General features: G+C 37.7%; 1 protein-coding gene across 1 annotated transcript in view; it reads left to right on the top strand.

Moving 5' to 3' along the window:
- The window catches only part of LOC128663753 (A.superbus venom factor 1), a 489422-nt gene that overhangs the window by 117007 nt on the left and 355711 nt on the right, over window positions 1-16704 (top strand). Inside the window, exon 6 of the mRNA XM_053718238.1 lies at window positions 13092-13174. Coding sequence (XP_053574213.1) covers window positions 13092-13174 — 83 coding nt within the window. The remainder of the gene's footprint in view (window positions 1-13091; window positions 13175-16704) is intronic.

The raw sequence follows: 16704 nt of genomic DNA, 5'->3' as shown, positions 1-16704 counted from the left end.
AATGCTGAAAATACCATATTTTCAGCGTTAAAAGACGAACGCTCAAACTTGTAATCTAGCTGTTAGTAAGAAAATATTTCATATGTAAAATAAATAAATAAATAATAGCAACAAAATGACCATGCAAAAATCTTTTTACAAAAATAAAATAAATGTTATTATTCTACAAAGATGAAAATGGCAAAAAAACAAAGCTACCAAAAATGTAGTCATAATTTAAATTATTTAAATTATTGGCTGAAGGAAATTTACCATTTAATGTGAATAATCTAAATGTGTCTTTCAATTTTAACTATTTCAATGTATCTCCACCTCTGTGAAGCAAAACAATGTTTTTGATATACCATGTTCCTGGATAAAGTGTCTATAGGGCTGCAGAATCTGTTGGCGCTCTACAAATAACTGATAATAATAATAATAAGAGAGTTCAGGTTAAATATTGTCTACAGTGATGTCACACATGTGATCAATAAAGCTTTGTTTCGACCTCCCTAGTGAACTTTAAACCAAATCTCTCAGACTACTCTTTTCAAAACTTTACAGACAAGGTAGCTTGGCTTCTTCTTAAGTATCTACCTATATGAATAGTAAGTCATCTATGAATCTATGATATATACATGTTTTATCACACAAAAGACTGGCTATGTCAAATACGAGTACTGCCTCCCACCAACCTATTACAACCTATCGTTTGAGGGAGATTTGTGCATATCTGTCAGAAGATACAAAGCAAACTAAAATAATTGTGTTGCCCAAGTATTCATTTTGCTTTAAGATCCAAACGTCAAAGCAGTTGTTTAGAAAATAAAGATATATAACTGTAGTAAGCAAAAGTGCAGAACCCATGAGTACATACTGTAACATGAGTGCATACTGTAACATGGGTACATACTTTAACATGAGTACATACTGTAACATGAGTACATACTGTAGCATGAGTGCATACTGTAACATGGGTACATACTTTAACATGATTACATACTGGAACATGAGTACATACTGTAACATGAGTACATACTGGAACATGGGTACATACTTTAACATGAGTACATACTGTAACATGAGTGCATACTGTAACATGAGTGCATACTGTAACATGAGTACATACTGTAACATGAGTACATACTGTAACATGGGTACATACTGTAACATGAGTACATACTGGAACATGAGTACATACTGGAACATGAGTACATATTGGAACATGATTACATACTGGAACATGAGTACATACTGTAACATGAGTACATACTGGAACATGGGTACATACTGTAACATGGGTACATACTGTAACATGAGTACATACTGTAACATGAGTACATACTGTAACATGGGTACATACTGGAACATGAGTACATACTGTAACATGAGTACATACTGTTTTCAGATATCTTTACTTCATTTGTCACTGGTTAGACTCATCCTAGTAACTACTGTATGAATTCTTCAACTAGTTACATAGTTTACACAAACACAAACTATTACAACAATTACAACACTAAAGGTTGTGCCGATAAAGTTACTTATTCTTCAAAATAATCATAAAAGGAAACAATTAATGCTCACACCAGTAGATTATGAATACAGTACTTAGGGTCTCCGTTTATCCAATAATAACTTATTGAAAGTCCTGTCATCATAATGGTGCAAATCATGTTACAGAACAAATAAAGCAAACAGAATATTAATAAGAATTAGATTAAAAGAACATGAAACCCAACATTATTTTGTTGAAAAGCAGGGACATAAGCTCAGGAGCATGCACGTGTCAGAAGACCTATATGGCAGCAATTTTGCAATAATGTTATCCATTTGCAAGAGCCCTAGATGGCAGCACTATTTCCTGCCATGTAGTGCTCCTGAGACCTACCTAGGTATCTCTTCAACAAAGAATACAATGGGAAAGAAACAAATTTGATAATAGAAGTAAATTGGAAACATTTTTTAAAATTGTATGCTCTGTCAGAATTACAAAAGAAAACATGTGTGGGCTTCATATCCCTTTAAATATTCTCACAAAGATAAAATACCTGATTGCAAGGTGCTAAATATTGAGTGTTGGGAATTTCTCACAAAGCTCTCATTGAGACAGGACATGACAGGACATGAGGACATCTTCCAACAACTCAGTACTGGAAAAACAGCTTCAAATATATAAGGCAAGATTAGTAGATGAGTGGAGCGCAATGCTTATGCCGAACAATAGGGGGTTTATATTGCACACAAACGTTATAAAGGCTCAAAGATAGGAGGTTTTAGGTGTTAGGAAAAAAAGGCAGCCAAATTGCTTTAACATTGAGATACATACATATACATCTCTAAAGATGTATATGTATGTATGTATATATATATATATATATATATATACGTATATAATATATGTGTGCATATGTATTTATATTATTATAATTATTATTATCATAATTTGTTTAGCGCTGCCAAATTCCGTAGCGCTGGGTACAATGATAGGGGTATACAATGACAAGGATTTGTGATAAAATAAAAAACATAACAAAGCATAATAAATCTAGTACAGGAGGAAGAGGACCCTGCTCCGGAGAGCTCACAGTCTACAGGTTTAGGGTGCAGAGACATAAGGTTGGGGTAGCTTGTCACATGGGTTGTAGTTGCAGCAGTGAGTCAGGCAGTTCATGTATTAGTTTGGTTGAGGAGAGATGGTAAGCCTCTCTGAATAGGTGGGTTTTCAAGGAGCTTCTGAAGCTATACAAGGTTGGAGACAGTCTTATGGAGCGGGGTAGAGAGTTCCAGAGGACAGGAGCAGCACGTGTGAAGTCTTGGAGACGGGAGTGGGACATAGAGATAACAGGAGTGGAGAGACGTAGGTCAGAGGTTGATCGAAGAGGACGTTATGGGGAATATCTCACAATGAGAGAGGAAATATAGTTGGGAGTTAGACTGTTGAGTGCTTTGTAAGTTAGGGTTAATACTTTAAATTGTATTCTGGAGTGTATGGGGAGCCAGTGTAGAGACTGGCGGAGTGAAGCAGCTGATGTAGATTGGCGACTTATGTGGATGAGTCTAGCCGAAACATTCATAACAGATTGGAGGGAGAAGAGACAGTGTTTTGGAAGGCCATTTAAAAGTAGATTGCAATAATCAATGCGTGACAAAATGAGGGAATGAGTAAGTATTTTTGTAGTTTTTGAGTAAGGAAGGGACGAATTCTGGAAATGTTGCATAGGTGTAAACAGCAGGATTTGGTAAGTGCTTGTATATGTGGGTTGAATGTGGGTTCTGCATCAAGTATGACCCCAAGACAACGGATCTGGGGTGAGGTGATGATAAGAAGCAGCTCAGTTTTGGACAGAGGTAGTGTGAAGACATCCAAGAGGAAATTGCAGAGAGTCAGTTGGAAATCTGGTTGAGTAAAGAGTGAGAGATATCAGGAGAGGAAAGATAGATTTGGGTATCATCAGCATATAAGTGGTACTGGAAGCCAAAGGAGGCTATAAGGTTTCCAAGGGAGGATGTATAGAGAGAGAAAAGAAAGGGAGCCAAGACAGAGCCTCGTGGTACTCCAACTGAGAGAGGCATAGGATCACAATATTTGTTGTTAGAGGAAACTAAAAACGAACGGTTTAAGAGCGGTTTTGCCAAATGAATGTAGTATTTTTAGGAGGAGAGGATGGTCAACTGTGTCAAAGGCAGCGAACAGGTCAAGAAAAATTAGTAAGGAGTAGTGGCCTTTTGCTTTAGCTGATAACAGGTTATTTGTCACTTTAGTAAGAGTGGTTTCTGTTGACTGTTTAGGGTGTAAACCAGATTGTAGTGGATCAAGTATGGAGTTAGTTGTGAGAAATTGAGTTAGCCGATTATAGACCAGTCGTTCCAATAATTTTGAAGCAAAGAGAAGTAAGGAGACCAGTCGATAGTTAGAAGGGGTCAAGCAAGAGCTTTTTCAGGATTGGTATGATTGAATGTATCAGGAAATGTGCCAGCGGTGAGAGATTGGTTAAAGAGATGACTTAGGGTATGGGTTAGTGAAGCAGAGAAAGAGGGAAGAAGTTGTGAAGGAATAGGGTCAAGTGGGCAGGTTGTGAGATGAGCCAAGGATAGGAGTACATAGACTTCTTCCTCTGTTACAGGAGGGAAGTAGCATAGAGTTTTGTTAATAGAAGGGGTGGGTAGGATTGCTGGGTTTGAGGGGTGTGAGGTGCAGATATCTTTTCTAATGATGTCAATTTTATTTTTGAAGTGATCAACAATAATCTGAGCAGTGAGGTTGGTAGTGGGCGGGGATGCAGGCGGAAATAGAAGGGAGTTAAAGGTTGAGAACAGCTTTCTGGGGTTGGATGTGTGAGATGACACAAGGGAGTAGAAATAGACTTGTTTAGCCAGGCTGAGCACAGAGTTGTAGGACTTAAGGATGAATTTATAATGCCGCAAATCAGCACAGGTGCATGATTTCCTCCACTGCCGTTCAGCAGCCCGTGAACATCGCTGAAGATATTTGGTCTGTTTGGTGAGCCGTTGAGTAATTGATGTATGGCGAACAGTGGAGGGTGCAGCTTTGTCAAGTGTTGATTTTAGTGCCGAATTATACTGTAAAGCCACGAGGTTTGGGCAAGAGAGGGATGAAATTTTGGAGAGCAGAGGATTCAGTTGAGTGGAAAAGTCTGTGAGATCCAAGACATTTAAATTCCTTCAAGGTAGCAGTTTTTTGGGGGCTTGCAAAGATGTAGTAGGTAGAGTAAGAGAAAAAGTTAGTAGATAGGGGTCAGAGAGAGGAAAGGGGAATTTAAGGAAGTTGTAAACAGCACAGAGATTAGTGAGGACTAGGTCTATTGAGTTGCCTTCACAGTGGGTTGAAGATGTTGTCTGTGTATATATGTATTTACAGTCATACAAACACATATAAACACATAAATACATATGTATACATATAGAAATACTGTATATGAAAAGTGCATTGGAGCCCATTGCCGTTAAGTAGATGAAAACATGTAAAAGCATATTTATGCAATATTAATATGTAATAAAGGTTTTAACTATGTATTTACTTTAAATATTTGTCATTCCAATGTTCTGAACATAGCAGAATTTGTTCTATGTATTTGTAAATTGATATTCATATATATATATATATATATATATATATATATATATATATATATATATATATATATATATATATATATATATGTATATATCTATACATAAATATAATCATGTATGTGTATATATATATATATATACATACATATATATATATGTATATATATACAGTATTGTGCAAAAGTCTTTTGCCACCATTAGATTTGTTGGTTTAGCAAAGTTTTAATGACCATCCTTATTAATTTTTCAGTCTTTTTATTAAGATACAAACAGAAAAACATAATTTATGTAAGAACTTACCTGATAAATTCATTTCTTTCATATTAGCAAGAGTCCATGAGCTAGTGACGTATGGGATATACATTCCTACCTGGAGGGGCAAAGTTTCCCAAACCTCAAAATGCCTATAAATACACCCCTCACCACACCCACAAATCAGTTTAACGAATAGCCAAGAAGTGGGGTGATAAGAAAAAAGTGCGAAAGCATAAAAAATAAGGAATTGAAATAATTGTGCTTTATACAAAAAAAATCATAACCACCACAAAAAAGGGTGGGCCTCATGGACTCTTGCTAATATGAAAGAAATGAATTTATCAGGTAAGTTCTTACATAAATTATGTTTTCTTTCATGTAATTAGCAAGAGTCCATGAGCTAGTGACGTATGGGATAATAAATACCCAAGATGTGGAACTTCCACGCAAGAGTCACTAGAGAGGGAGGGATAAATAAAGACAGCCAATTCCGCTGAAAAAATAATCCACAACCCAAAATAAAGTTTTAATCTTATAATGAAAAAAACTGAAATTATAAGCAGAAGAATCAAACTGAAACCGCTGCCTGAAGTACTTTTCTACCAAAAACTGCTTCAGAAGAAGAAAACACATCAAAATGGTAGAATTTAGTAAAAGTATGCAAAGAAGACCAAGTGGCTGCTTTGCAAATCTGATCAACCGAAGCTTCATTCCTAAACGCCCAGGAAGTAGAAACTGACCTAGTAGAATGAGCTGTAATCCTTTGAGGCGGAGTTTTACCCGACTCGACATAAGCATGATGAATCAAAGATTTTAACCAAGATGCCAAAGAAATGGCAGAGGCCTTCTGACCTTTCCTGGAACCGGAAAAGATAACAAATAGACTAGAAGTCTTTCGGAAACCTTTAGTAGCTTCAACATAATATTTCAAAGCTCTAACTACATCCAAAGAATGCAACGATCTTTCCTTAGAATTCTTAGGATTAGGACATAATGAAGGAACCACAATTTCTCTACTAATGTTGTTAGAGTTTACAACTTTAGGTGAAAAATGAAGTTCGCAACACCGTCTTATCCTGATGAAAAATCAGAAAAGGAGATTCACAAGAAAGAGCAGATAACTCTGAAACTCTACTAGCAGAAGAGATTGCCAAAAGGAACAGGACTTTCCAAGAAAGTAATTTAATGTCCAGAGAATGCATAGGTTCAAACGGAGGAGCTTGTAAAGCCCCCAGAACCAAATTCAAACTCCAAGGAGGAGAGATTGACTTAATGACAGGTTTGATACGAACCAAAGCCTGAACAAAACAATGAATATCAGGAAGATTAGCAATATTTCTGTGAAACAACACAGAAAGAGCAGAAATTTGTCCTTTCAAAGAACTTGCAGACAAACCTTTATCCAGACCATCCTGAAGAAATTGTAAAATTCTAGGAATTCTAAAAGAATGCCAGGAAAAATGATGATAAGAGCATCAAGAGATGTAAGTCTTCCAGACTCGATAATATATATAATCCCTGCACCACTGGTTCAGCATACAGAGCTGAAGAGGTCGCATGTGAAAACGAGCAAAGGGGATCGCGTCCGATGCAGCAGTCATAAGACCTAGAATTTCCATGCATAAGGCTACCGAAGGGAATGATTGAGACTGAAGGTTTCGACAAGCTGAAACCAATTTCAGACGTCTCTTGTCCGTTAACGACAGAGTCATGGACACTGAATCTTTCTGGAAACCTAAAAAGGTTACCCTTGTCTGAGGAATCAACAAACTCTTTGGTAAATTGATCCTCCAACCATGTTCTTGAAGAAACGATACAAGTCGATTCGTATGAGATTCTGCTAAATGTGAAGACTGAGCAAGAACCAAGATATCGTCCAAATAAGGAAATACCACAATACCCTGTTCTCTGATTACAGATAGTAGGGCACCGAGAACCTTTGAAAAAATCCTTGGAGCTGTTGCTAGGCCAAACGGCAGAGCCACAAACTGGTAATGCTTGTCTGGAAAAGAGAATCTCAAAAACTGAAAGTGATCTGGATGAATCGGAATATGCAGATATGCATCCTGTAAATCTATTGTGGACATATAATGCCCTTGCTGAACAAAAGGCAGAATAGTCCTTATAGTTACCATTTTGAATATTGGTATTCTTACATAACGATTCAATATCTTTAAATCCAGTACTGGTCTGAAGGAATTCTCCTTCTTTGGTACAATGAATAGATTTGAGTAGAACCCCAGACCTTGTTCCAGAACTGGAACAGGCACAATTACTCCAGCCAACTCTAGATCTGAAACACATTTCAGAAACGCTTGAGCCTTCACTGGATTTATTGGAACGCGAGAAAGAAAAAATCTTCTTGCAGGAGGCCTTATCTTGAAACCTATTCTGTACCCTTGAGAAACAATGTTCTGAATCCAAAGACTGTGAATCGAATTGATCCAAATTTCTTTGAAAAATCGTAATCTGCCCCCTACCAGCTGCGCTGGAATGAGGGCCGCACCTTCATGTGGACTTGGGAGATGACTTTTGCTTTCTAAAAGGCTTGGATTTATTCCAGACTGGAGATGGTTTCCAAACTGATACCGTTCCTGTTGGGGAAGGATCAGGCTTTTGTTCCTTATTGTGACGAAAGGAACGAAAACGATTAGCAGCCCTATATTTACCTTTGGATTTTTTATCCTGTGGTAAAAAAGTTCCTTTCCCCCCAGTAACAGTTGAAATAATAGAATCCAACTGTGAACCAAACAATTTATTACCTTGGAAAGAAAGGGAAAGCAAAGTTGACTTAGAAGACATATCAGCATTCCAAGTTTTAAGCCATAAAGCTCTTCTAGCTAAAATAGCTAAAGACATATACCTGACATCAACCCTAATGATGTCAAAGATGGCATCACAAATAAAGTTATTAGCATGTTGAAGAAGATTAACAATGCTATGAGTATTATGATCTGTTACTTGTTGTGCTAAAGCCTCCAACCAGAAAGTTGAAGCTGCAGCAACATCCGCCAAAGATATAGCAGGCCTAAGAAGATTACCTGAACATAAATAAGCTTTTCTTAGAAAGGATTCAATTTTCCTATCTAAAGGATCCTTAAAGGAAGTACTATCTGCCATAGGAATAGTAGTACGTTTAGCAAGAGTAGAGATAGCCCCATCAACCTTAGGGATTTTGTCCCAAAACTCTAATCTGTCAGATGGCACAGGATACAATTTCTTAAACCTTTTAGAAGGAGTAAATGAATTACCCAGATTATTCCATTCCCTGGAAATTACTTCAGAAATAGCATCAGGGACGGGAAAAACCTCCGGAATAACTACAGGAGGTTTAAAAACCGTATTTAAACGTTTAGATTTAGTATCAAGAGGACCAGAATCCTCTATTTCTAATGCAATTAAGACTTCTTTAAGTAAAGAACGAATAAATTCCATTTTAAATAAATATGAAGATTTATCAGTGTCAATCTCTGAAACAGAATCCTCTGAACCAGACAAATCATCATCAGAAACAGAATCAGAAAGATGTTGTTCATTTAAAAATTCATCTGGAAAATGAGAAGTTTTAAAAGACCTTTTACATTTACTGGAAGGAGGAATAACAGACATAGCCTTCCTAATAGATTTAGAAACAAAATCTCTTATATTAACAGGAACACCCTGAGTATTAGATGTTGACTGAACAGCAACAGGTAATGGAACATTACTAAAGGAAATATTATCTGCATTAGCAAGTTTATCATGACATAATAATGACGCCCATATTTTTTAGCGCCAAAAAAGACGCCCACATTATTTGGCACCTAAATGCTTTGGCGCCAAAAATGATGCCACATCCGGTGACGCCAACATTTTTGGCGCGAAAAAACGTCAAAAACATGACGCAACTTCCAGCGACAAGTATGACGCCGGAAATGACAAAGAAAATTTTTGCGCCAAAAAAGTCTGCGCCAAGAATGACGCAATAAAATGAAGCATTTTCAGCCCCCGCGAGCCTAACAGCCCACAGGGAAAAAAGTCAATTTTAAGGTAAGAAAAAATGTTTTAATTCATATGCATTATCCCAATAATGAAACTGACTGTCTGAAAAAAGGAATACTGAACATCCTGAATCAAGGCAAATAAATGTTTAAACACATATATTTAGAACTTTATATAAAAGTGCCCAACCATAGCTTAGAGTGTCACAAAAAATAAGGCTTACTTACCCCAGGACACTCATCTACATGTAGTAGAAAGCCAAACCAGTACTGAAACGAGAATCAGTAGAGGTAATGGTACATAAGAGTATATCGTCGATCTGAAAAGGGAGGTAAGAGATGAATCTCTACGACCGATAACAGAGAACCTATGAAATAGATCCCGTAGAAGGGACCATTGAATTCAAATAGGCAATACTCTCTTCACATCCCTCTGACATTCACTGCGCACTGAGAGGAAAACCGGGCTCCAGCCTGCTGCGAAGCGCATATCAACGTAGAATCTAGCACAAACTTACTTCACCACCTCCACGGGAGGCAACGTTTGTAAAACTGATTTGTGGGTGTGGTGAGGGGTGTAATTATAAGCATTTTGAGGTTTGGGAAACTTTGCCCCTCCTGGTAGGAATGTATATCCCATACGTCACTAGCTCATGGACTCTTGCTAATTACATGAAAGAAATATGTACACAAAATATAAAAAAAAAAAACTAAATTTTCAGAAAAAAAATGGCTTCTTCAGGCAAAAGTCAGTATTTAGTGTGACTTCCCTTGGCAACTTGGAAACTGCTAATAATATCGTTAAGTCTGATCAAATAGGTCTGATACATGTTTCACAGTCTTAAGTGGTTATATATATATATATTTAGATAAAACAGCAAATCAATCACAGACTTGTAAATTTACTATTACCTCCTTAACGTCACAGATAAGAGATTTATCAAGCCAATATTAATTATGGCCCCTTCAGGATGGGGTCAAGTGCACAAAGACGAAATTCTGAAGTAAACAAAAAGGGAAAACTGCCGTTCACGTGACTCCAACACCACTAATTGGAACCTAAGGGACTACCTACACTGTTAAGCAGCATGTCCCCCAATTGGATCTTTCATGTCTTTATCGAGAAGGGTAGCAGGATGTGGAAAAAGTTAAGATGTTCCATTCAGTCCTAATAGCGTTAAAGCCCAGTGCTTTTAGGATGTCATGGTTAAATAGTTATTTGTTCAAAGGGGCAGATTTATTATATGCCTGGCACACATGATTCACTGTAGCAAAGTAACAAAAAACATAAGTGCATAAACCTGTATTAGAAATAAGATATATAAATAACTTCCAGTGTTGATGAGTTCTGGAGGCCAGTAGAGGACCAGTAACTCCATTTGATAATAGGGAAATCTGTTAAAGGGACACTGAACCCAAATTTTTTCTTTTGTGATTCAGATAGAGCATGACATTTTAAGCAACTTTCTAATTTACTCCTATTATCAAATTTTCTTCATTCTCTTGGTATCTTTATTTGAAATGCAAGAATGTAAGTTTAGATGCCGGCCCATTTTTGGTGAACAACCTGGGTTGCTCTTGTTGATTGGTGGATAAATTAATCCACCAATAAAAAAGTGCTGTCCAGAGTCTGAACCCAAAAAAAAAGATTAGATTTCTTCTTTTTCAAATAAAGATAGCAAGAGAACAAAGACAAATTGATAATAGGAGTAAATTAAAAAGTTGCTTAAACTTGCATGCTTTATCAGAATCACAAAAGAAAAAAATTGGGTTCAGTGTCCCTTTAAGGTACCGCTAAATAATTTCAGTGGATGGTACTCACACTCTAATGAGCTAAAACTAAGCTCTTAGTATGTAGACTTGTTGGTACAAAGCCCCACAGCTGCCAAGCATAATCAGGAACTCCAAGGTACAGATAAAATTATTTACAGACCCCCCAGTCACAAGGCAAGTTACAAATCATGCAAGATCTGCCTAGTGCTCATAGACATGACATAGTAGAAGTGTCTATACTGAGCACCAACAATAGCGGTAGCAAAGAATTTTTCTGTGTAGTGATAATCTCACAAATTATCCAATGCACATTTCTCTGTCTTCCTCATAGCTTTTTCAAGGATAATAGTGTTTTATTTCCTTGGCTATTTAATTGTCCTTCAAACAGTTAATTGGTGCACTCATGACATCAGAGTCCTGTAATGGTATTGGTCATATGTTTTATCACATGACCACAATCCAAGTAAGTAACATTGTTGTAAAAATATATCTGAATACTGCTAAGGCCAATAATTTAAAAATAGAATTCTATATAATATAATATACATATACAGTTCCATAATAAAAATGCTAATATAATCATACTCAGCAAAATTGGATTTGAACCTTCATACTTACATTTGCAAAATTATAACAGGGTGGATGGTCTACCAATACTCCACCCAGCTAAGTGTATAAATCATCAATATATAAAATTGAATAATAATTTATAATGTAATACATAATTAAATCAATTATTTATTTAAGGCCAGATTAAGTGGAGGTCTATTGTTAGAGCTAGGAGCGTAAACACTGAAATCCGTATTACAAGTGGTGCACTGTTTAAATTACCACGAACTTGCGGTTATTTACACTACCCATATTTTTGATGGGTAGCGTAGAGTGGTAATATGTGCACATATTACAAGTTGAAAGTAAATGCAAGATGGGGGTGTGGCAGTTTTGGGGTTAATAGTGTAAAGATGTAGTTTGCAATGTGGGGAGTGGCAGTTTAGGGTTAATAGTGTAGTGGGGACTTTGCAGTGGGCCCTGTGGCGGTTTAGAGGTTATTAGATTTGGAGTCTTATAGCTATTCGGGTTAGCGCACGAGTAGGGTGTTAGTTCTTTTTCTTACTCTTTTTGCTCCATTGACTTCTATGAGAAAGTAGGTTATTGTGTGCGTGATGATGTAACTGCGCTATTGGTAAACCTTTTTGCGCAAGTTGGGTTAGTGCTGGAGCAATACGTTTTGATTTTCAACTCGTAATACCAGTGCAACTCAACTCACTATTGAAGTTAGAGCTCTACTGAAAGTGCTAGTTGGCGTTTCGCTTGTAATCTGGCCCTTAGTGTTTAATATCCCTTTAAAATTTGGAGTGTCATTTTGGGGGCCAACTAAAGTTGTGAAAAATACACGGCACACCATATATGGAGTCCTTTGCAGCTCAACAAGGATGCGTTCGGAGGCAAATAGCACTCCCGGGCACCCCCATAGACCCACCACTGTGCTACATTATGTTGTATTTAAATACAATAGATATAATACACAGGCACATATATATTTGCAAGCAAACCATAAACATAAATTCCTACACCTTTATATAGCACGGGCCACGCTAAAAATTAGTCATATTAAAAGTTTTGAGTTATGTGTTGGCTCGACAGCTCGACTGGAGACCTGAAGTAAAGAGAAGTGTTGTGGCTATAATAAAAGTATTACAAAACACATGTAATACATAATAAAATAAAGTATTACACTCATATATATACATTTTAACTGTAATATTTATGTTTATTATTAAAATTAATGTATAAAAGGTGTGTATGGGATATAACAAGGTGTAAACTGTGAAGAACAATGCTATTTAAAGTATTTGTTAGCGCACCTTTGGGTTTCCGTTCCAGTAATAGTCAGAACAGGGTTTTGTAGCGCACCCCATAGGAGTCTATGAGGAGAGGTATTTAGTGTGGCCGTGCTATCTGACCTCCAGATGCTAAGCACATATTAAACTGAGTTTATCTATGCAGCTTGGGGATATGGACCATCTCTGCAAAGTATGAAGATTCTCTGCATCAGAATTACACCAATAACTTTGAAGTAAAAGAATATGGTAAGAAAAACTTGATGCCATGGTAATAGTATTTGCTTTGTAGAGACCAACACAATTATGCATGTTGTATTAGATTTGTAGTTATCAGTACAGTTGTAATATGAGGAGGCCCCATTCTATAATACTAATAATATATACACCAAATACCTGAAAAGTGGACACTATGTTTGGTTTTTTAGCAGTGGTAGGTGAAGCATCATTGCACTTACTGTAGCTGCAAAGAGAAAATATATCTAAAAACTCCAATAAGGACAGATTCTGGGGCTTGAAGATTATTATTTGCCTAGTACAACCCATGATTACCCAGATTTGCTTCCTATTCAAGAGGTTAAAAACCACAAACATAAGAACAGCACCTAGTTAGACTGTGTAAATAAATGTTTTTTACACTGCAGGGAAACCTTTGTTGCAGGAATAAGACAAAAGTTAATCTAATATCACCATGAGGCCGATTTAATGGGGCCGATTTATGATGGCCCGAATGGAGCCAAATACATGTTTCCGCGCAAGTCTTTAGGCTTAAAGACTGCTTAGTCTTAAGACTTCTGCTTTTTAACTCGTCTGCTGCCTCTGAGGCTGCGGACATCAATCTGCCCGATCCTATACAATCGGGTTGTTTGACACCCCCTGCTAGCAGCCGATTGGCCGCGAATCTGCAGGGGGCGGCATTGCACAAGCAGTTCACCAGAATTGCTTGTGCAATGCTAAATGCCGACAGCGTATGCTGTTGGCATTAAGCGATGTCTGGCGGACATGATACGCTACATTGTATCATGCCCGCCAGACATTGATAAATCAGCCCCCAAGTCTTTATTTAAATGACAACCTCTAGCTCTAGCATGCTATCAATCAGCTCCAGTGTGTATTCTTAAAGCTATTGTATTCTAGCTACACTGAAATTAGTAACGTGTCATAAACTATTTAACCTGATGGCTCAAAACGTAGACCACAAAGTTAAATATCAAGGGAAATACCAAGGGTTCAGGAGTTACTAGTGAGGTGAACCTAATCTCTATTACTTATTCCTACCCCTATCTCTGGCCTTGCTACATGTAGTTCAGGACCACCCGAGCTCTGTGGGTCCCGAATGGATCTTTGAATATGTGTTTAACCACTTTGCTAGGGTTAAAAACATACGCCTAGATTTAGAGTTCTGCGTTAGCCGTCAAAAGCAGCGTTAAGGGGTCCTAACGCTGCTTTTGGCCGCCCGCTGGTATTTAGAGTCGGCCAGGTAAAGGTGTACCGCTCACTTTCAAGCCGTGATTTTCCATACCGCAGATCCCCTTATGCCAATTGCGTATCCTATCTTTTCAATGGGATCTTCCTAACGCCGGTATTTAGAGTCTTGGCTGAAGTGAGCGTTACACCTCTACCAACAAGACTCCTAACGCCCATGGAAAGGCTGTAGTTTAGAGCTTTATGGGCTAACGCCGGTATATAAAGCTCTTAACTACAGTGCTCTAAAGTACACTGACACCCATAAACTACCTATGTATCCCTAAACCGAGGTCCCCTCACATCGCCACCACTATAATAAATATTTTTAACCCCTAATCTGCCGACCGCACATCACCGCCACCTACATTATCCCTATGAACCCCTAATCTGCTGCCCCTAACATCGCCGACACCTACATAATATTTATTAACCCCTAATCTGCCCCCCCCACCTAACTTCAAGTATTAACCCCTAATCTGCCGACCGGACCTCGCCGCTACTATAATAAATGTATTAACCCCTAAACCTAAGTCTAACCCTAACCCTAACACCCCCCTAAATTAAATATAATTTTAATCTAACAAAATAAATTAACTCTTATTAACTAAAGTATTCCTATTTAAAACTAAATACTTACCTGTAAAATAAACCCTAATATAGCTACAATATAACGAATAATTATATTGTAGTTATTTTAGGATTTATATTTAATTTTACAGGCGACTTTGTATTTATTTTAACTAGGTACAATAGCTATTAAATAGTTATTAACTATTTCATAGCTACCTAGTTAAAATAATTACAAAATTACTTGTAAAATAAATCCTAACCTAAGTTACAATTAAACCTAACACTACACTATCATTAAATTAATTAAATAAATTAGCTACCAATACATACAATTAAATACAATTAAAAAAACTAAACTAAATTACAAAAAAAACCCCACTAAATTACACAAAATAAAAAAAATTACAAGAATTTTAAACTAATTACACCTAATCTAAGCCCCCTAATAAAATAATAAAGCCCCCCAAAATAATAAAAGTCCCTACCCTATTCTACATTACAAAGTAATCAGCTCTTTTACCAGCCCTTAAAAAGGCTTTTTGCCTGTAAAAAAAAATGCAACCCCCCCCAACATTAAAACCCACCACCCACATACCCCTAATCTAACCCACACAAACCCCCCTTAAATAAACCTAACACTACCCCCCTGAAGATCTCCCTACCTTGAGTCGTCTTCACCCAGCCGGGCCGAAGTCTTCATCCGATGGGGCAGAAGAGGACATCCAGACCGGCAGAAGTCTTCATCCTATCCGGGCAGAAGAGGACATCCGGACCGGCAGACATCTTCATCAAAGCGGCATCTTCTATCTTCATCCATCCGGAGTGGAGCGGAGCCATCTTCTTCCCAGCCGACTTGGATCCATCCTCTTCAACCGACACCTACTCACCGAATGAAGGTTCCTTTAAATGACATCATCCAAGATGACGTCCCTCGAATTCCGATTGGCTGATAGGATTCTATCAGCCAATCGGAATTAAGGTAGGAAAAATCTGATTGGCTGATCCAATCAGCCAATCAGATTGAGCTCGCATTCTATTGGCTGATCGGAACAGCCAATAGAATGTGAGCTCAATCTGATTGGCTGATTGGATCAGCCAATCGGATTGAACTTGAATCTGATTGGCTGATTGAATCAGCCAATCAGATTTTTCTTACCTTAATTCCGATTGGCTGATAGAATCCTATGAGCCAATCGGAATTTGAGGGACGCCATCTTGGATGACGTCATTTAAAGGAACCTTCATTCGGCGAGTAGGCGTCGGTTGAAGAGGATGGATCCGCATTAGCTGGGAAGAAGATGGCTCCGCTCTGCTCCGGATGGATGAAGATAGAAGATGCCGCTTGGATGAAGATGTCTGCCGGTCCGGATGTCCTCTTCTGCCCGGATAGGATGAAGACTTCTGCAGGTCTGGATGTCCTCTTCTGCCACATCGGATGAAGACTTCGGCCCGGCTGGGTGAAGACGACTCAAGCTAGGGAGATATTCAGGTGGGTAGTGTTAGGTTTATTTAAGGGGGGTTTGGGTGGGTTAGAGTAGGTGTATGTGAGTGGTGGGTTTTAATGTTGGGGGGTTGTATTTTTTTTAAAAGGCAAAAGAGCTGATTACTTTGGGGCATGCCCCGCAAAAAGCCCTTTTAAGGGCTGGTAAAAGAGCTGATTACTTTGTAATGTAGAATAGGGTAGGGACTTTTATTTATTTATTTTTTTTATTTTTATTAGGGGGCTTAGATTAGGTGTAATT

This window comes from Bombina bombina, chromosome 6 (genome assembly GCF_027579735.1).
Source record: "Bombina bombina isolate aBomBom1 chromosome 6, aBomBom1.pri, whole genome shotgun sequence".
NCBI lineage: Eukaryota > Metazoa > Chordata > Amphibia > Anura > Bombinatoridae > Bombina > Bombina bombina.
Note: the sequence above shows the minus strand (reverse complement) of the source record. Positions and strands in the feature narration are given on the sequence as shown.